Raw genomic sequence first — 21,122 nt, 5'->3', positions numbered from 1 at the left:
GATATTCTTGATTTGCAGAGCAAAGAATGAAGAAAATGGTCTGGAAGCAAGTGTTCACAGAGGCCCTATGCATCTGTCTGTCTTATCTATATAGGTGCATCCAAAACCTGCCTAATCCTATTTCACTTCTGTGTTCCAAGTTGCATCTTTGGTGAATTCTAACATGGAACAAGGAAGGCAACATTTGTATTTCACAACATTACTCATGTTGTTATAACAATTAAGAAGCCTCATTTCAAAGTCTAAATTTTATTGTCTTATTGCAGATCTCTCTTCTTAATGCACACTCCATAGCCCAAAAGAAGGAATCATAAAGAACAAGGAACAACAGATGAAAATAATTCATGAGACTATACTACATGGTGAACTTTGCACACTTACAAATGTATTTATTGGCAAGAAAAACAAAATAAGGCTCTTCAGGCAAATGAAAAAGTAGTTTTCTATTAAGAAAGGTGGAAAACACATGTATTTAAAAAAGTAAAACATATCCAGTACTTGTCACCAGAGGCCAGTAGGAAAACAAAAAACAACAAATATCAAAATGTCATTTTTGTAATGGTCCTTTTCTTTTAGATCAATTACAAAATTATATAAAAATTAAACCTACTTGCATGCTAGAAATACACTTCAATTCACCCACAGATCTACAGAATTATCTCACTTTAATATTTACTTACAGAAGTAGGACCCCATACTACAGGGAATTACTTAAAGAATAAGTCAGTAATAATAAGACTGTATATGTATAACCTTTATAATATTTTGTTCATGTCTTGAAAATTTTAGAGTAACCTCATTTTCAACAGGTTATCCATATTATATTAATATGATTTATTTCCAATGCAGTTTTCACACCACTTTGAAAATACTTGTTAAAACTAAAAATTATATCTTATTTTTTTCACTTATACAGTTTCTACCCAGTATTCATTCTCACATGGTTTTGAAGGGATTTGAGACAAGTGAAGGTTTTCCTATATTGTTTACATTTAGAACTTTTTCCACTGTGAGGTTTTTGTCTGTCTGTTTTTGTGTGTGCCTTCCCAAGGAAATGAGACAGCTAAAAGCTTTCCACATAGGGTATTTCTCCAGTGTGCATTCTTACATGTCCACAAAAGGTTCTCACACATTCCTTATATTCATACACTTTTTCTTAGTTATGAGCTCTTTCATGACTTCGTAAAGAACTGGGACAACTGAAGGCTTTACCACACTTTTTACACTGATAGGGTTTTTCTCCAGTGTGAGTTCTTTCATGTGCTCGTAATGAACTAGGACAATCAAAGGCTTTCCCACATTCCTCACATTTACAAGGCCCATCTCCAGTGTGCTTTATCATATGTCTTTGAACACTGGAAAGGGAAATGAAGGCTTTCCCACATTCCTTACATTCATAGGGCTTTTCTCCACTATGAGCTCTTTCATGTTTTTGAATGGAACTGAGATAAGTGAAGGCCTTCCCACATTGCTTACATTCATAGGGTTTCTCCCCAGTATGACTTCTTTCATGTTTTTTAAGGGAACAGGGAAAACTGAAGGCTTTACCACATTCCTTACATTCATGTGGTTTTTTTCTGGTATGAGTTCTTTCATGATTTTGAAGGGATCTGGGCGTACTGAAGGATTTACCACATTCCTTACATTCATATGGCTTTTCTCCACTATGTGTGCTTTCATGATGTTGCAAGTAATTTGGACACTCAAAAACCTTCCCACACTCCTTACATTTGTAAGGCCCATCTCCGGTGTGCTTCATCATGTGTCTTCGAAAGTTGGTAAGAGAACTCAAAGCTTTCCCACATTCCTTACACTCATAGGGTTTCTCTGCAGTATGATTTCTTTCATGTTTTCGAAAGTAACTTGGACAACTGAAGGACTTCCCACATTCCTTACATTCATAGGGTTTCTCTCCAGTATGACTTCGTTCATGTTTTCGAAAATAACTTGGACAACTGAAGGCTTTGCCACATTTTTTACATTCATAGGGCTTTTCTCCACTGTGTCTCTTTTCATGACTTCGAAAGGATCTGGAACAACTGAAGGCTTTACCACACTGCTTACATTCATAGGGTTTCTCTCCAGTATGAATTCGTTTATGTTTTCGAAAGTAACTTGGACAACTGAAGGCTTTGCCACATTTTTTACATTCATAGGGCTTTTCTCCACTGTGTCTCCTTTCATGGCTTTGAAAGGATGTAAAGCAGCTGAAGGCTTTGCCACACTGCTTACATTCATATGGTTTCTCTCCAGTATGTGTTCTTTCATGTTTTCTGAAGTAACTGGGACAAATGAAAGCTTTACCACATTGCTTACATTTATACGGTTTCTCTCCTGTGTGAGATATTTCATGAGTTCGACAATAACTGAGACAACTGAAAGCTTTACCACAGTGCTTACATATATAGGGCTTCACTCCAGTGTGAATCTTTTCATGCCTTCGAAAGGACTGGCGATACTTGAAAGCTTTCCCACATTCCTTACATTTATATGGCTGGTCTTCATATTCCTGATACTCATATGGTTTGGGTGTAGTGTGAGATCTCATATGCCTACTAAAGAATGAATGATTCATGAAGACTCCACACACACTGCATTCACATAGTTTTAGTCCAGAAGAAGTTTTCTTTTTCTGATTATGATTTGGAATTTGGCTGAAGTTTTCTCCATACTGACTACCTTGTTTACTTTTACCCAATCTCTTTACTATATGAATGCTGTAAAAAGTGAAAAGCATATTATTTATTAATTTGTTTATATTAATAGTTATTAAATGACATTTTTACCATAATTAAGGAAACTGTAAGTGTTTAGTGCTTTCTGATTGTTTGAAAGTTCTAAAAGTTTTGCAAGAGGGCTTAATCATAGCTATTAACAGTTTATTGATAAATGGAGTTTCAAATATATTTCCAAATATATTAATTTTGAAACACTAACCATCTAAATCACATGTGAGAAAAAATTATGATGAAAATATTGCAAGAATAAAAAAAAACTTGGTTGATTTGTTTTATGTGCAGTTTTAAATATTTCCTTTTTTTAAATATATTTTTTATTGATTTCAGAGAGAAAGGGAGAGGAAGAGAGAGATAGAAACATCAATGATGAGTAAGAATCATCAATTGGCTGCCTTCTGCACGCCCCTCACTGGGGGTCGAGCCCACAACCTGGGCATGTGCCCTTGACCGGAATCGAACCTGGGACTCCTCAGTCCGCAGACCGATGCTCCATCCACCGAGTCAAACCGGCTAGGGCTGCAGTTTTAAATATTTCCAGATTTACTGAGATTCATGGGACACTGCTTCTCATGTCAGTGTGACTCACCTTAAATTTGTCCCATGATTTTCATATTGATCTTCAATGTCATGGTTTTTGCATATTTCCCCTAAAATGCAGACCAGGAAAAATTATAAACATAAAACTTCATAGAAAAAACAACACACACCTAAAAAAAAAATCAAAGAAAAGTAACTTACAAAAAAAATGGTTACATAATAAATCCATGATGAGCTGTGACCATGCCTGGTTTAGTTATCAATACATTTCCTTTCCACATTCTACTCCTTAGAAATCCATTGATGAGCAAGCAACACTGGTTTTCTAATCGACTAAGCAAGTAAGTAAGAAGTTGTCATCCGTACCTACTGAGGCCAAGTTCCTGAATGTTTCCCTCATCACATCTCTGTAGAGTTTCTTCTGTGAAGAATCCAGTAAAGCCCACTCCTCCAGGGTGAATTTCACACTTACATCCTCAAAGGCCACAGAATCCTAAAACATCCCAAATATGTATATAGGAGAATGGGTGAGATGAACAGCACTAGGAATCGATACTTAATTCGTAACAAGTTCACATATGACACTGTGGTTTCTCAACATTTATTTTATGACTTTGTTATCAGAACTATTATTTATTGGACACACTCACTTCCTCATAAAAATTTTTTTAAATCCTTACTTGAGGATATTTTTCTATTGATTTTTAGGGAGAGTGGAAGAGAGAGGGAAAGACAGAAACATTGATGTGAGAGAAACACATCGATTGGTTGCCGCCTGCAATCAAGGTTCGTGCCCTTGACCAAATTGAACCCAGGACCCTTTGGTCCGCAGGCTGACGCTCTATCCACCGAGTCAAACCAGCTAGGGCTAGACTCTTAGTTTAATATAAACAAACTGGAGGTCCAAGATGGTGATGGGGTAGGCCCCTGCCATGAGCAAACATCAAACATACATGTATAAACTCCTGCAAAGCAACTGAGGACTGAATCAATAAATTCTTTTAAAATTTTTATTGATTTCAGAAAGGAAGGGAGAGAGAGAGAGAGAGAAACATCAATGATAAGAGAGAATCATTGATAGGCTGCCTCCTGCACGCCCCCTCCTGGGAATCGAGCCTGCAACCCCGGCATGTGCTCTTGGCCAGAATCGAACCTGGGACCCTTCAGTCTGAAGGCCGACGCTCTATCCACTGAGCCAAGCCTGCTAGGGCAAATCAACAACTTCTGAACAGCAAGGGAGAGAAAGAAAAAATATTTTAAAATATTTTATTGATATTTTACAGAGAGGAAGAGAGAGGGATAGAGAGTTAGAAACATCGATGAGAGAGAAACATCGATCAGCTGCCTCTTGCACACCCCCCACTGGGGATGTGCCCACAACCAAGGTACATGCCCTTGACCGGAATCGAACCTGGGACCTTTCAGTCCGCAGACCCATGCTCTATCCACTGAGCCAAACCGGTTTCGGCGAGAGAAAGAAATCTTAATAGAGAAAGCTGTGAAACCACAGGTCATCGGGGAGTTGGAACAGAAGGAACTTAATTGAGTTGCCAGCGAATACCATTGGTTACACCCCCTCCACTTCCACAAGGTGACAGGAGCTCTAGTCTGGTGCTTTGGCCTACCTGAAAGATCACCTCGGTGTGTTCACAGCGGCACCGCCTGAAGCTTCTTGCCTCAAACAAAGGGAGCAAGCAGGACAGGGCGTCAACACATGGGCCTGGTCTCCCTGCTGTGAGCCACTCCAGCCCAGCAGGCCAGTGCCGCAAGCACGTAAGCTCCAATCACTTTCCCAAAACTACCTGTCACATAAAGACTAGCAGAGGTTGCTTCAACCACTTTCTATACAACAGAAAGAGAGATTGTAGAAAAAATTTGGAAGCCAAAAGAACTCGCTGGGAACTGCAGGAATTATACGAGGTCTGAGATGCCAGTGAACGTGATTGCTTACACCCCCCTGCACCTCCACAAGGTGAACGGGGGAGGGGAGGGTTAGTGTGTGTGTGTGTGTGTGTGTGTGTGTGTGTGTGTGTGTGTGTGTCATGCACGCTCAGCGGCTCTATCCAGGTGCTCTAGCATACCTGCAAGGTCACAGTAGATTTTTTTGGATACATCACCTGAGACCATTTTGGCTCTGAATAAATGGAGCAAGCAGGGTCAACAGGGCATAACTACATGCACCTGGCCTCCACACACAGCAATGTTCTGGCTTGGTATGCCAATATCGCAGACAGACACCTCAAGCACCTGCTCAGCTCCTACCAGCCTGCTGAAACCACCTGGCAAACAGCCTGCACAGAGGCTGCATCTACAAAGGCCACTTTTTCAAGACTGGGAGGGACAGTTATTTTGTTTAATCATATAAACAAACATAGAAAGTTAAACAAAATGAAAAGACAGAAGAATATCTTTCCAATGAAGAAACAAGAAAAATCTCCTGGGGGTGGTGGGGAGAAGAAAAACCCCTACAAAAATGGAGATAAGTCATTTGCCTGATAAAAATTTCAAAGAAATGGTTATAAGGATACTCATCAAACTTAAGAGTGGAATAGAAAAACTTAGGGAGAATGTTAATCAAGAATTAGAAAGTATAATAACCAAGCAGACCTGAAGAATACAATAACTCAAATGAAAACTACATTAGAAGGAGTCCTGTTGAGATTGGTAGTAGGGGTGGACATGTGGAACAGGCTGGGCACAGAACCACATGTGGCAGTTTATAATCAGGAGGGATATCTTGGCTGTGGAGGTTCCCCATAAGGAGCAAGGGGTCCCAGCCCCCACACAAGACACCCAGCCCAGGGTTCCAGTGCCAGGAAGAGAAGTCCCCATAACTTTGGGCTGTAAACAACAGTGGAGACTGTGGCTGAGTGACACAGAGGCTGCTGGAGTCCCAGGAAATTCCTTTTAAAGGGCCGCACACAGACTCATTCAGACTCATTCCCTTTGAGCTCCAGCATGGGGGCAGCATGTTAAAAGAAACCAGGGACATACAGGGAGGAACTGAATTGTCTGGCATCAGGAGCTGGTGAGCAGCTTTTTTTTCAGACAAAAGTGCTAGCAGAGGCCATTCATTGTTCCTTTGCTGAGCCCTCCCCCTGCAGAGCCGAGAGGGGGATGCCATATCTGAGTCTCCACTAACCTGGCTCATACTATTTGCTCCGCCCTGGTTATTCCCTGAGACCTTGCCCCACCCAACTTGTGGGCTTATCCAAGTTGTTTCCAGTAGCTTTTCCACACAACTGGCCTCTCTTGCCTCATGCTTCAGACTTTTCTAAACTCTCTCAACCGAGCAGCATCTGACCTCTGTGTTCTCCTTACCCTAAGTGGTCCCAGGCCTAGCACTAGCGGTAGCCCGCCTTGCTTCCACTTAGGCCTCGCCTGGGCAACTTCAAATCCAATACAAGTAGCAGCTATCTGCAGATCACTCTGTAGCTAGTGCTGGGTGGTTCCAGGCAGGGCACAGGCAGTGGATGACTTTGCACCTCCCGGGAGGCCCCAGAGCCAGTACACCCAATGGACAACTTCAGATCATGCTGGATTACAACCCTACCACCTCCACAAGCATTACATTCAAGGGGCAGACTTGGTGAGCACCAAAGCCCCACTGAAGCAAGTCCTGCTCCTTAGGGTCGACTCCTGCATAGCCAATAGGCCTGGGGGTGACTCTCTCCCAGTGATGCTAACAGCAATAAAGGTTCAACTACAATAGGAAGTGTACGGAGCCCACAGACGGACACACCTGGAGCGCCCAGTGCAGGTGACTGGGGAGGCTGCACCACTGGGCCCTATAGGACACTTACTATACAAGGTCACTCTAACAATTCCAAGAGAATAGCAGCTCTACCTAATACATAGAAGCCAACACAGGGAAGCAGCCAAAATATGGAGACAAAGAAACATGTCCCAAGTGAAAGAACAAGAGAAATCCAGAAAAAGAACTAAGTGAAACAGAGGCAAGCAAACTACCAAGTACAGAGTTCAAAACAATGGTTATAAAAGATACTCAAGGAACTTAGTGAGAACTTCAAAGACCTTAGTGAGAATTTCAACAGCATGAAAAAGGACCTAGGAACCATACAAAAGAACCAGTCAGAAATGAAGGATACACTAACTAAAATGAAGAATAATTCACAGGGAATCAACAGTACAGAACAGTAAGAATCAAATCAGTGATTTGGAATATAAGGAAGCAAATAACCAAATTAGGCCCTGGTTGGTTGGTCCAGTGGTTAGAGTCATCCAGTGCACTGAAGGATTAGGGTTCGATTTCTGGTCAAGGGCACACACCTGGGTTGCAGGAATGATCCGCAACCCCAGTCAGGGTGTGTGTGGGAGGCAAACAATTGATGTGTGTGTGTCTCTCTCACTTTTCTCTCCTTCTCTCCCTAACACCCTCCCTTTCACTCTCTCTCTCTTAAAAAAAAAAATCAATGGAAAAAATATCCTTGGGTGAGGATTAACAACCAACAACAACAAAAATGCCCAATGAGAACAGCAAAAACAAAAGAAGAACACAAAAAGTGAAGATAGTGTAAGGAGCCTCTGGGACAACTTTAAGCATTCCCACATTTGCATCACGGGGGTACCAGAAGAAGAGAGAGTGCAAGAAATTGAAAACCTATTTGAAAAAATAATGAGAGAGCTGTAGCCAGTTTGACTTAGTGGATAGAATGTCAGCCTGGGGACTGAAAGGTTCCAGGTTCGATTCTGGTCAAAGGCACATGCCCAGGCTGCAGGCTCGATCCCCAGTGGGGGATGTGCAGAAGGCAGCTGATCAACAATTCTCTCATAATTGATGTTTCTATCTCTCTCTCCCTCTCCCTTCCTCTCTAAGTTCAATAAAAAATATATTTAAAAAATAATAATGACAGAAAACTTCCCTCATCTTGTGAAAGAAATAGACAAGTCTAGGAAGTGCAGAAGAGTCCCAAAACAAGATGAACCCAAAGATGCCCATACCAAGACACATAATTAAAATGCAAAGGGTTACAGACATAGAGAAAATCTGCAAAACAGCAAGAGAAGCCCTAACCGGTTGGCTCAGTGGATAGAGCATTGGCCTGCAGACTCAAGGGTCCCAGGTTCGATTCCGGTCAAGGGCATGTACCTTGGTTGCGGGCACATACCCAGTAGGGAATGCGCAGGAGGCAGCTGATTGATGTTTATCTCTCATCGATGTTTCTAACTTTCTATCCCTCTCCCTTCCTCTCTGTAAAAAAAATCAATAAAATATATTTAAAAAACACATACAAAAAACAGCAAGAGAAAAGCAGTTAGTTACCTACAAGGGAACTTCCATAAGGCTGTCAGCTGATTTCTCAATAGACACTTTTCAAGCCAGAAGGGAGTGGCAAGAAATATTCAAAGTGATAAAAAGCAAAGACCTACAACCAAGATTACTCTACTCAGCAGAGCTACCATTTAGAATGAAAGGTTAGATAAAGAGCTTCCCAGACAAGAAAAAGCTAAGGAGTTCATCACCACCAAACCAGTATTACATGAAATGTTAAAGGGTCTTCTTTAAGAAGAAGAAAGAGCCGAAACCGGTTTGGCTCAGTGGATAGAGCGTCGGTCTGCGGACTGAAAGGTCCCAGGTTCGATTCCGGTCAAGGGCATGTACATTGGTTGCGGGCACATCCCCAGTAGGGGGTGTGCAGGAGGCAGCTCATCAATGTTTCTAGCTCTCTATCCCTCTCCCTTCCTCTCTGTAAAAAATCAATAAAATATATTAAAAAAAAAAAAAAAGAAGAAGAAAGAAAAAAAGATTAAAAATATGAACAAAATGGCCAAAACCGGTTTGGCTCAGTGGATGGAGCGTAAGCCTGCGGACTGGAGGGTCCCGGGTTCGATTCCGGTCAGGGGCATGTGTCTTGGTTGCGGACCCATCCCCGGGTGGGGTAGGGTGTGCAGGAGGCGGCTGATCGATGTTTCTCTCTCATCGATGTTTCTGACTCTCTGTCCCTCTCTCTTCCTCTCTGTAAAAAATCAATAAAATATATTTTTAAAAAATGAACAAAATGGCAGTAAATACATATCAGTCAACAATTCAATCTAAAATCAAAATAATCAAACAAGCAGAACAGAAGTAGAGAACACTTTGATGGTGCCAGATGGGAGAGGGGTTAAGGTGGTGGTGTAAAAGGTTAAAGTATAGTTATAGTATAGTCATGGGGGTATAAAGTAGAGCATAGGGAATATAGTCAATAATATCCTAATAACTATGTATTGTGCTAGGTGGGTATGAGATTTTTTGGGAAGATCACTTAGTTTTATAATATCTAATCACTGGGGTTTACACATGAAATTAACATAATAGTATATGTCCACTATAATTGAAAAATAAAAAAATTATTTTTAAAAATTTGTTTCTCTTTCTCCCCCTTCCTCTCTCTATCTAAAATCAATTTTAAAAATTGAAAAAGAAAAAAAATATGAGAGGAAATATCTCACAGATAAAGCCAAGTATTTAATAAATACAGCAAATCAGACATTTAAAAAACTACTATGAATGTCAAAAGATATAAGCATCAAACTCAACTCAAACTACAATAAGTAGTTAGGACTTACGCGACACAAAATAATCTAAAACATATTATCAATAACAAAATGTCGGGGCAATGTTTTATATATCTTGAAACTTAAATGCCTATCAGCTTAAAATAGACTGCTACAGATACAGAATGGTATAGATAAACCTCATAGTAACTACAAACCATAAACCTACAAAAGATAAAGAAAAAAATAAAGAGAAAGAAACCCAAACAAAACACTAAGGAAAAGAAGAAAACCACAGAGAAGAGATCAGGAGAAGAAAGGATCAGAGGAGAACTATAAAAACAACCAAAAAACAATTAACAAAATGGCAATAAGTACATATTAATAATTACATTAAATGTAAATAGATTAAATAAAAAGACATAGGGTGGCTGACTGGATTTAAAAAAATATGAGGCATTCTTTCTCTCTCTTGAGCATGCCCACACCTTTCTTTCCCCAGGGCAGGTATCTCTCTCTGGAGCACCCCCACAACAACCTTTCCTCCTCTCCTTCCCCTAGGCGTGTTCTCTCTGCCTTTCTTTTGCCTCTGTAACTTGTTTCCTGAGCCCATGCAGCCCAGTTGGCTCACCTTTCCTACCTCTGTGACTTTCTAAATAAACTTTTTCTTATAATTTGAAAAAAAAATCTATCTACATGCGGTTTATAGGAGACTTCAAATTAAAAGACACATGCACACTGAAAGTGAAGAAATGAAAAAGAGTAATCATGCAAATAGGAACAAAAAGAGAGCTGGGGTAGCAATACTCATATCAGACAAAATAGACTTTAAAACAAAAACTATAGCCCTGACTGGTTTGGCTCAGTGGATAGAGGGTCGGCCTGCGGACTAATGGGTCCCTGGTTCGGTTCCAGTCAAGGGCATGTACCTTGGTTGCGGGCACATCCCCAGTAGGGGGTATGCAGGAGGCAGCTGATTGATGTTTCTCTCTCATTGATGTTTCTGACTGTCTCTCCCTCTCCCTTCCTCTCTGTAAAAAATCAATAAAATATATTTTAAAAAAACAAAACAAAAAATATTAAAGACAAAGAAGGACATTACATGAAGGAGTCAACCCAAAAAGAGGATATAACAATTGTAAATATCTACAAACCCAATGGAGTAAACCTAAATATATAAAGCAATTATTAATGGACATAAAGGGAGAAATTCACAGTAATATAATAATAGTAGGGGATATTAACACCCCACTCACATCATCCAGACAAATCAACCTAATAGGCATCTTAGAAACTTCATTAAAAAACAGCAGAATACACATTTTTCCCAAGTGTACATGGAACATTCTCCAGGATAGATTACATAATTAGGTCACAAAACAAGCCTCAATAAATTCAACAAGAATGAGATCATATCAAGCATCTTTTTCTATCACAATGACATAAAACTAGGAATTAACTAGGAAGAAAACTGGGGGAGAAAAACAAATATGTGAAAACTCAACAACATGCTAATAAACAACCAATAGATTAAAAAGAAAACAATACAGGATATCAAAAACTATCTGAAAACAAATAAAAATGAAAAAAATTTAAAATTCACAGGATGCAGCAAAAACAGTTCTAAGAGGAAAGTTTATAACTATACAGGCCTATCTAAAGAAACCAGAAAACTCCCATATAAATAATCCAACTCTACACTGAAAAGAACTAGAAAAAACAAAACTCAAAGTATACAGAAGGAAGGAAATAATTAAGATCAGAACAGAAATAAATTAAATAGAAAATTTAAAAAACAATGAAAAAGATCACTAAAACTAAGGATTGGTTCTTTGAAAAGATAGACAACATTGACAAACTTTAGCCCAACTCATCAAGAAAAAAGTGAGAGAGCCAAATAAAATATAAATGAAAGAGAAGTCACAACAAACACCACAAAAATACTAAGATTACTATGAACAATTATCTGACAAGAAATTCTACAATCTAGAATAGAAAAATTTCTTAAAGTTTATAACCTTCCAAGGCTGAATGGAGAAGAAATATAAAACCTAAACAGACCAATTACTAGCAATGAAATTGAAGCAGTACTAAACAAACAAACAGCCGAAACTGGTTTGGCTCAATGGATAGAGCGTCAGCTTGTGGACTGAAAGGTCCCAGGTTCGATTCCGGTCAAGGGCATGTATCTTGGTTGCGGGCACATCCCCAGTAGGGGGTGTGCAGGAGGCAGCTGATCGATGTTTCTCTCTCATTGATGTTTCTAGCTCTCTATCCCTCTCCCCTCCTCTCTGTAAAAAATCAATAAAATATATTTTCAAAAAACCCCAAAACAAACAAACAAACAAACAAATAGAAGTCTAGGACCAACCAGACAGCTTCATTGGTGAAGTCTACCAAACATTCAAATAAGAATACCTATCCTTATTTCTATTTCAAAAAATTAAAGAGGAAGGAATGTTTCTAAACTAATTTTACAAGGTCAGCATTACCCTGATACCAGAAACAAAGACATTATTAAAAAATAAAATGATAGGCCAATATTCTTTTTAAAAAAAAACATATTTTATTGATTTTTTACAGAGAGGAAGGGAGAGGGATAGAGAGCCAGAAACATCGATGAGAGAGAAACATCAACCAGCTGCCTCCTGCACACCCCCCACCGGGGATGCGCCCGCAACCAAGGTACATGCCCTTGACCGGAATTGAACCTGGGACCCTTCAGTCCGCAGGCCGATGCTCTATCCACTGAGCCAAACCGGCTTTGGCATAGGCCAATATTCTTGATGAGCATAGGTGCCAAAATTTTCAACAAAATATTGGCAAACTGGACTCAACAATCTATTAAAAGGATTATATACCACGACCAAGCGGGATTCATCCCAAGGATGAAAGGATGGTTCAACATCCGTAAGTCAATTAATGTAAGATCTGAAACCATAAAACTTCTGGAAGAAAACAGGCAGTAAACTCTGACATCGCTCTTAGCAATATTTTTTTGGATATGTCTCTTTGGGCAAAGGTAACAAAATAAATGAATAATTAAATGGAATTACATCAAACTAAAAAGTTTTTCACAGTGAAGGGAATCATCAACAAAACAAAAAGACAACCTGCTGAATGAGAGAAGATATTCACAAATGATACATTCAATAAGGAATTAATATCCCAAATATATAAGCAACTCATAAAACTTAACACCCCTCCCCCATCCAGTAAAATATGGGAAGAGGACCTGAAAAGACATTTCTCCAAGGAGAACATACAGATGGCCTACAGACATATGAAAAGATGTTCAACATCACTAATCATCAGAAAAATGCAAATTAAAACAACAATGTGATATCACCTCACACCTATCAGAATGACTATCAATAAATCAACAAGCAATAAGTGTTGGTGAGACTGTAGAGAAAAGGAAACCCTTGAGCACTGTTGATGGGATTGCAAATTGGTGTAGCCGCTATGGAAAACAGTAGGAGGTTCCTCAAAAAATTAAAACTACCTTTTGACCCAGAAATTCCACTTCTTGGTATAAACTGAAGAAATCCAAAACACTATTTTAAAAATATACATGCACCCATACGTTCATTGCAGCACTACCAGTAACAGACAAGGTATGGCAGCAGCAACCTGGATGTCCAATATATGAATGGATAAAGACATGTAATTGCTACACACACACACACACACACACACACACACACACTGGAAAATTATTCAGCAATTAAAATAAACAAAATCTTGCTCCAGCCGACTTGGCTCAGTGGATAGAGTGTCACCTGTAGACTGAAGAGTTGCGGGTTCGATTCCAGTCAAGAGCACATGCCTAGGTTGCAGGCCCAATCCCCTGTAGAGGGTGTGCAGGAGGCAGCTGATCAATGGTTCTTTCTCATCATTGATGTTTCTATCTCTCTCTCCCTCTAACTTCCTCTCTGAAATCAATAAAAATATTTAAAAATAAATAAATAACCAAAATAAATAAATAACCTCAGTTATTAAGGCCCTTAACTCTCTTTCTAGATTGTTATTGCAAAAGGCTACTAAGTGGTCCCTCTTATTATCTCACCCCCTACAAAAGCATCTATCTTTCTTCCAAAGGATGATTTTTCTAAAATTGAAATATGATTGTTACTAACCTGGTCAAAGCCCTTCAGTGACTACTCAATGTCTCAGGGCAGAGTATTATCTGGTCAATGTATTAGTCAAGACATTTGAGGCTCTGCCCCTGCCTAAAAGATATATGCACCCCTATGTTCATAATATGGTATATAATATTGTATATGTATATAACATATATATAAAGAGAGAGATAGAGAGAGAGAGAGAGAGACTACATTGAAAGAACTATATGTTTTATAGTAACATCAAGAAGGGGAAAAAAAGTCCCCTTTCACCACTCCTCGTCAACCTTGTACTGGAATTCTTAGCTAACGCAATTAAACAAGAAAAGGAAATAAAAGGTATCTAGATTGGGAAGCAAGACATAAAAGTGTCTTTCTGGCATATGACAAGATTGTCTGAGGAGAAACTCTAAAAAAAATCGCAAATAAGAAAACCTCTTGAACGAATAAGAGAATAGAGAAAAGTTGAAGGATAAAAGGTTCATATACAAAAGGTAATTATTGCTTTCTACAGATACCCACAAATATACTAAACTGATCTTTGACAAAGGACTAAAGGCAATTCAGTGGGAAAACATAGTCTTTACAACAAATAGTGCAAGAAAAACTGGACATCCATAAGCAGAAAGACAGAAAGAAAGAAAACATCTATAAACAGATTTTTACATCTTTCACAAAAATGAACTCAAATGTATCAGAGATTTAGTACAAAATGCAAAACTACAAAACTTCTAGAAGATAACGTAGAAGAAAATCTAGGTGACCATGGTTTAGTATTAATTTTTAGATACAACAACAAAAACAAGAGCCAAGATAGAAAAAAAAATGATAATTTTGACTATAATAAAATAATTCCTGCACAGTAAAACACACCATTAAGATAATGAAAACAAGCCCCAGGCTGTCAAAAAATCTCTGCAAATCACTTAATTCCTTTAAGCACTAACAAAATGTAAACCATACAAAATAAAAATGTTCAAATTTCTTGCTAAGTAAAGGACACGTAGTATCATAGTTTGTCCTTCTCCTATACTTCACACCAGGGGTATTTTCAGGAATAAGCAGGATATTATAATGTATTAGGGTTTGAGTTTTGCTCCTAAATGTAGAATGATTTTCAAAGACTCACACCAGCTTTCTGTAGTTCTCCTCACATCAATTAAGGTAGATATTCAATTGCTTTAGCTTTTTTTTTTAACAAAAGTTCTGTAGGGCCCTGGCTGGTTTGGCTCAGTGGATAGAAGTGTTGGCCTGCGGACTGAAGGATCCCAGGTTCGATTCCAGTCAAGGGCGCATGCCCTGGTTGTGGGCTCGATCCCCAGTGGGGGGCGTGCAGGAGGCAGCTGATCAGTGATCCTCCTTATTGATGTTTCTATCCCTCTCTCCCTCTCCCTTCCTCTCTGAAATCAATATAAACATACTTTTTAAAAAAGTACGCTAGGGACACACATATATAAAAACTGATATGAAATAGAAAAATGTACCTGAGCCCTGGTCGGTGGTTAGAGCATCGGACAACCAAAGGGTCTCAGGTTCCATTCCTGGTCAAGGGTGCATACCTCGGTTACACGTTCAATCCCCGGCCCCAGTTGGGGTGCAAGGAGGAAGCAATCTCCCCTTCTTCTTCCCCCTCCTCCTCCCCTTCCTCCTCTACCGTCATCCTTTCCTTCCTTCCAGTCTATCTAAAAATCAATGGGAAAATATCCTCTGGTGAGAATTTTAAAAAATGTACCTGAGAACTTATATGCACTCTCCTCACATTTTGAGGTTCTCTTGCTTAAATGGAAAACGCTATTTTCACAGTTTTCTTGCTTTTCTGACCTTGTATCTGTCAATCATACAGTTCCAGAGCCCAAGTTTTCAGGGACACTAAAGTCAAAGGCCTGCACTATTCAGGGGATAAAGGATCCGAAGGAAAGAAACAAGTATTGGAATCAGCTCAGAGGAGCAGCCTGCTTCCCACAGGACAGGAGAGCCACTTTCAGAAGGTTCCACATTCTGTACTCTCCCGGTTGAGACAGAAACCCTGGAAGGAGGGAGGGACACCTGAGCAGCCCCAGGAGTGAAGTCTGGGAGCTCCAATACCCTCTTCTCCCCAGGAAGAAACACTCCCTCTCTCAGGCTTCATCTCACAGTGAGGAAACGTTCAGCTGTATTTATTTGAAGGTTCTGATCCAAATGTACTCCCACATTCATGAACCCTAACCCAGGACACAGAACTCCTGACTTTTATAGACTTTCTCAATGTGCATGAATTACATTCTGAGTGCACCTACACCCTGGATGCAAAATGCCATCCAGTATGTCTAGAAACAGGCCCAGGGGGACCACAAGTAAAACCTCAGAAGGAGCCATCAACCCCTCTCCCAGGTGTACCTGCACCCCCAGCTTTCCAGGGCTGTAGCTTCTCAGTATAAAGGCTCCTTCCATGGCAGGTAGGACACCTGCAGCGGGGAGGAGGACTCCCCAGGAAGAACCAACTGGGCCTTCAAGTACTTCCCTTTGCAGGTTCTGGGGGTATGTGTGCTTAGTTTGGGTCACTGACCACAGACCTCTGCTCCCCACTGGAATAGCTTTGGGCAACCACTGGTATTTAAAGACACAAGCCCCGTGTTTGAACAACCCTATTTAAGCAAGTATACCTCTTAAAGGTGACAACCCCAAATAGGGGCAGTGTTGACAGGACAGATCACCTAGGAAAGTCTGCCAAGAGGAACATCCAACCCAAACATCCACAGAACTTGCCATAGGCTGTCTGTGTCTAGGAATGATCCTGGGAGGTCGGGCATAAGAATTTTATACAACGTAGTTCCAATTCGCTACTTTCCTCTCATGTAAAATATCCACAAACAAAAAATAAACCCTATTAAAAAGACCATCCATTGACGATGGAAAAATGATAAACAGTTAAAATTATGGGTCTGTTTGAAACGCAACCCGGAAGACAAACAGTGGACTCTGATGCTTGAATTGGGAAGGGGACTTTGGCGTTTGGGAATAGGGGGAGGAATTTGAAAATGTAGGCAGTTATTGCCACCCCTAGGAAGATTGGGGTGGGAGTAGGGTTGGGGATTTGAGACCCTGCTTCCTAAACATTTGGAAAACTCAGGAGAAAATGGCACCCTCCCCCCCCCCCCCCCCCCCGCCCTGGAGAGAAAGCAGGGACCGAGGACCCCACAGATCAGTTCCTCTCCCGCACGGGCCCCAGATAATAAGTTACGATTGTTCTCTTACGACCCGTCCCGTGGTCACCGCACCGTATGGGCGGACGCGGGGCTGCGGGCGCAGAGCTGCCCAGCTGAGCTCCAGGGTCTGGCCGAAATCGCCGAGCGTGGAGACGGGACGGGACGCCCGGGGTCCGGCTGCTGGTCCAGCCCCCACGCCGCGTGCGTGAGCGGAGCGAGGACTCTGGACTTGACCTTGGGGAGGCCAGGTCCGCTAAACCGGTTCCAACCAGCATCTCGTCCACGTCTCCGCACCCTGGCCTCACGCACTCACCATTTTTAGGTTTCTTGGGTCCCCTGGCGTCCCCCTTAGGATTTCTGGTAACCGTACGGGTCCCAGCGCGACAGAGCCTGCGGCAAAGCAACCTAGGGCCTTCAAGGGCGAGCGACCCCCGAGCTCCCGGAGGCAGGACGTCCGGGCTAGTTGAGGGACATCGCCCCGCCCCCCGGCCCGGGGCCACCCCTGATTGGACAGTTCGAAAGGCCTGTTCTTTTGCTCCTGAGTGACAGCCGGACAACGCTTTGGAGCCTGGGCAGAAGGCCCGCGGGAACTCGTCCTCTGTGGGACTTTTGCATTAAAATATAATGTGCGAGCCCCTGGCAGAGCTGGGATCCTTTTTTTTACAAGTGCACACACTTAAAAGTCACCTAACCATATGTAATAATGTGTCTGGGTCCATTTGATCTTTTACGGTTGACAGCGTTGAGTCTTCCACCCGTCACCACCCCACCTCCTTTTCGTATTTTAAAAAAATCCCCTGGCCTCCCAAGCACTTGGCTCTGGTGGGAAGTTGAAACCCCGCAGCCTGGGCCTGGGCGCGAGGACAATTCTCAGTCTAACCACCAGCTATGAGATGTGTTGATTAGATTCTCAGGTGTGCGGTTTACACTAGAAGGAAATTTATTTGAGATCATTTAAAAAAATGTATCCTTAGAGAAATTTGAAATGTAAAAGGACATAATCTCCCTAAGGTAGCGATTTTCAACCTTTTTCATGGCATACATAAGCGAATTACTAAAATTCTGCTGCACACCAAAAAAATGTTTGTGATTAAAAAAAATTTTTTTTTGCCAATCTGACAAAAAAGAAATAGATATAATTTTGATTCATTCATTCTGGGCAGCTATTGTTGTGTTGGCTGTTGTCATTATTTAAATTTAACAATCTAAGGGAAAAGAGGTCAGTGCCTCTTCTCATGTTTTAAAAATTCCTGCAGCACACCTGTCTGTCTCTTGCTGCACACCAGTTGAAAATCAATCGGTGCCCTGAGGTAATCAATTTCTATTTGGGCTGATATAACAATACACTATTTTTATTTTATTTTTTATTTTATTTTTTAAATTTCTTTATTGATTAAGGTGTCACATATTTGTCCTCATCCCCCCATTCCCATCCCACACCCCTCCTCATGGATGCCCCAACCCCCTGTTGAACTTAACCATTGGTTAGGCTCATATGCATGCACACAAGTCCTTTGGTTGATCTCTCCCCACTCCCCCCGCCCTCCCCTATCCTCCCTCTGAGGCCCGATAGTCCGATCGATGCCTCCTTGTTTCTGGTTCTGTTCTTGTTCATCAGTCTATGTTGTTCATCATTTCCCCTAGATGAGCGAGATCATGTGTCACTAGAGATATACTTATATGAACTGAATGTGAGATGAGCAATAATAGTTATGCTGACAGGCAAATGAATCAGTCTGTAGTGAGTTTCTTTCTGGACCAACAGTTCTTTTGAGACCCAATATCAATGTCCACCAGTTCCTTATGTGTACATGTCGGCACTTACCCCTCAGCTCTGGATGGTGGACAAATGGTGGTAATGCAGGTTCGATTCCCTCTGGTTGGGTCTCGGCCGGACCCAGGGGCACGGCTTCATCCGGACCCAGGGGCACGTGGCCTCACCTGGACCCAGGGGGTGCGTGGCCTCACCTGGACCCAGGTGCGCGCAAAAACACTATTTTTAATATGACTATTTTTGTTTTTTGTGTCATTTATACTAATTAAAGCCTAGGTGGTCCTGGCACCCTCAAGCGATGACCTCACATCATCACAAGATGGCTGCCACAAGATGGCCGACAGGGAGGGCAGTTGGGGGCGATCAGGCCAGCAGAGGAGGGCAGTTGGGGTGATCAGGCCAGCAGGGGAGCAGTTAGGAGGCGATCAGGTTGGCAGGCAGAAGCGGTTAGGGGCAATCAGGCAGGCAGGCAGGCGAGCAGTTAGGAGCCAGCAGTCCCGGATTGTGAGAGGAATGTCTGACTGTTGGTTTAGGCCTGGTCCCACTCAGGCCTAAACCAGCAGTTGGACAACCCCCGAGGGGTCCCAGATTGGAGAGGGTGCAGGACCGGCTGAAGGACACCTCCTCCTCCCATGTACGAATTTCATGCACTGGGCCTCTAGTATTGAATAATTCTTTGCCAAATCAAAGGTCATTTTTCTCCCTATGTGTGTTTCTAAGAATGTTATAATTTTACTTCAGATTTAGGTCTTTGATCTATTTTGGCAAATTACTGTATGTGGGGTAATGTAAGGATCAAACTTAATTCTTTAAAAAAAATTTTTTTTTATTGATTTCAAAGAGGAAGGGAGAAGGAGAGATAGAAGCATCAATGATGAAAGAGAATCATTGATTGGCTGCCTCCTGCACACCCCTTACTGGGCGTCTAGCCTGCAACCTGGGCATGTGCCCTGACCTGGAATCTAACCATGGCCTCTTGGTTCATAGGCCCATGCTCAACCACTGAGCCATGCCAGCCAGGCTTAATTCTTTTGAATGTTGCTGTCTAGTTGTCCCAGCACCAATTTTTTAAAAGTATATTCTCTCTTCATTCTTAGCATGTTTTTCAAAAATCAGATGACCGTAATGAATGGGTTTATATCTGGAATCTCAATCTACTGCATTGATCTGTGTGTCTGTCCTTGTGTCATTACCACATTACCTTGGTTACTATTGCTGAATAGTATGATTTGAAATAAGGAAACAGTCCTACTACTTTGTTTTACTTTTTCAAGATTTCAAGTTTCACTACTCTAGTTGTCCTGCAATTCCATATGAATTTATGAAACAGCCTGACAATTTCTATAAAGAAGTCAGCTGGGATTCTGTCAAGGATTGTGTTGAATATCTAGATTATTTTGGGAAGCATTGCCATCTCAACAGTGTTAAGCCTTCTGATCTGTGACCATTGGCTATTTCTCCTATGATTTATTTAGGTCTTTATATAATTTTGGGGGGTTCACCCCTTTTTTCCCTTGCCTCTATTAATCAGGGAGAAATAAAGAGCAAGGAAAAGGGATGGCATTATTTCAAGGCTTGTACTCATTTTTATTAAAGATTTGCAATGTCCAAATATAATAAATCCCCACACCCCAATTCTTTCCATTTCCAAAAATGCAAATCAAAATTTGGCAATAAAAATGTTTAATGGTTATTATTACTAGAAATTAATTTCAGGGAAAACGTGGCTATGCCCTAGCTGGTTTGGCTCAGTGGATAGAGCGTTGGCCTATGGACTGAAGGGTCCTGGGTTCGATTCTGGCCAAGGGCACATGCCTAGGTTGCGGGCTCAATCCCCAGTAGGGGTCATGCAGGAGGCAGCTGATCAATGATTCTCTCTCATCACTGATGTTTCTATCTCTCTATCCCTCTCCGTTCCTCTCTAAAATCAATAAAAAATATATAAAATAAAGTGTAAAAAAAAAAATAGAAAATGTGGCTAGAAGAGAGTTTTCCTCTACATACTGTCAAAATTCTTGCAGATCTATAACTATCCATTTGCATGTATGTGCATTCATTTATGACATCCAATAGAAATGACACATAATTTGCAAATTTAAAAATATAACATATGTAATCATTTTTCTGTGTCACTAGGTGATTATTATGATTATACTTTTTTTTGTACAACACCCTTGATTTTTTATTTTTTTAACCTTTTGATCCTGTTCACTCATTCTTCTACGCTCTCACTCTAAGACTCTGGTCTCCACTGGTAGGTTCTCTG

General features: G+C 41.0%; 1 protein-coding gene across 1 annotated transcript; it reads right to left on the bottom strand.

Annotated features, from left to right (window-relative positions):
* LOC307099670 (uncharacterized protein) lies at nt 1-17,537 on the bottom strand. Its single transcript, XM_079771496.1, has 4 exons — nt 17,396-17,537; nt 3,642-3,768; nt 3,325-3,385; nt 1-2,717 (listed from the first exon to the last, which is right to left on the bottom strand). Exons 1-4 carry the CDS (start codon nt 17,396-17,398, stop codon nt 1,157-1,159), a joined length of 1,752 nt encoding a protein of 583 aa, XP_079627622.1. The 5' UTR covers nt 17,399-17,537; the 3' UTR covers nt 1-1,156.
* Nucleotides 17,538-21,122: the final 3,585 nt, after the last annotated feature.

This window comes from Cnephaeus nilssonii, assembly GCF_951640355.1.
Source record: "Cnephaeus nilssonii genome assembly, chromosome: 5".
NCBI classification, from domain to species: Eukaryota; Metazoa; Chordata; class Mammalia; order Chiroptera; family Vespertilionidae; genus Cnephaeus; species Cnephaeus nilssonii.
The sequence above is the reverse complement of the archived record's forward strand: the minus strand, read 5'-3'. Positions and strand labels throughout refer to the sequence as shown.

Excerpts from the sequence above, each read along its gene's own strand:
- LOC307099670 (XM_079771496.1), bottom strand. Across the intron at positions 3,386-3,641 it reads CAGGAACTTGGCCTCAGTAG|GGGAAATATGCAAAAACCAT; the intron begins GTACGGATGACA and ends TCTGCATTTTAG. Across the intron at positions 2,718-3,324 it reads AATCATGGGACAAATTTAAG|CATTCATATAGTAAAGAGAT; the intron begins GTGAGTCACACT and ends CACTTTTTACAG.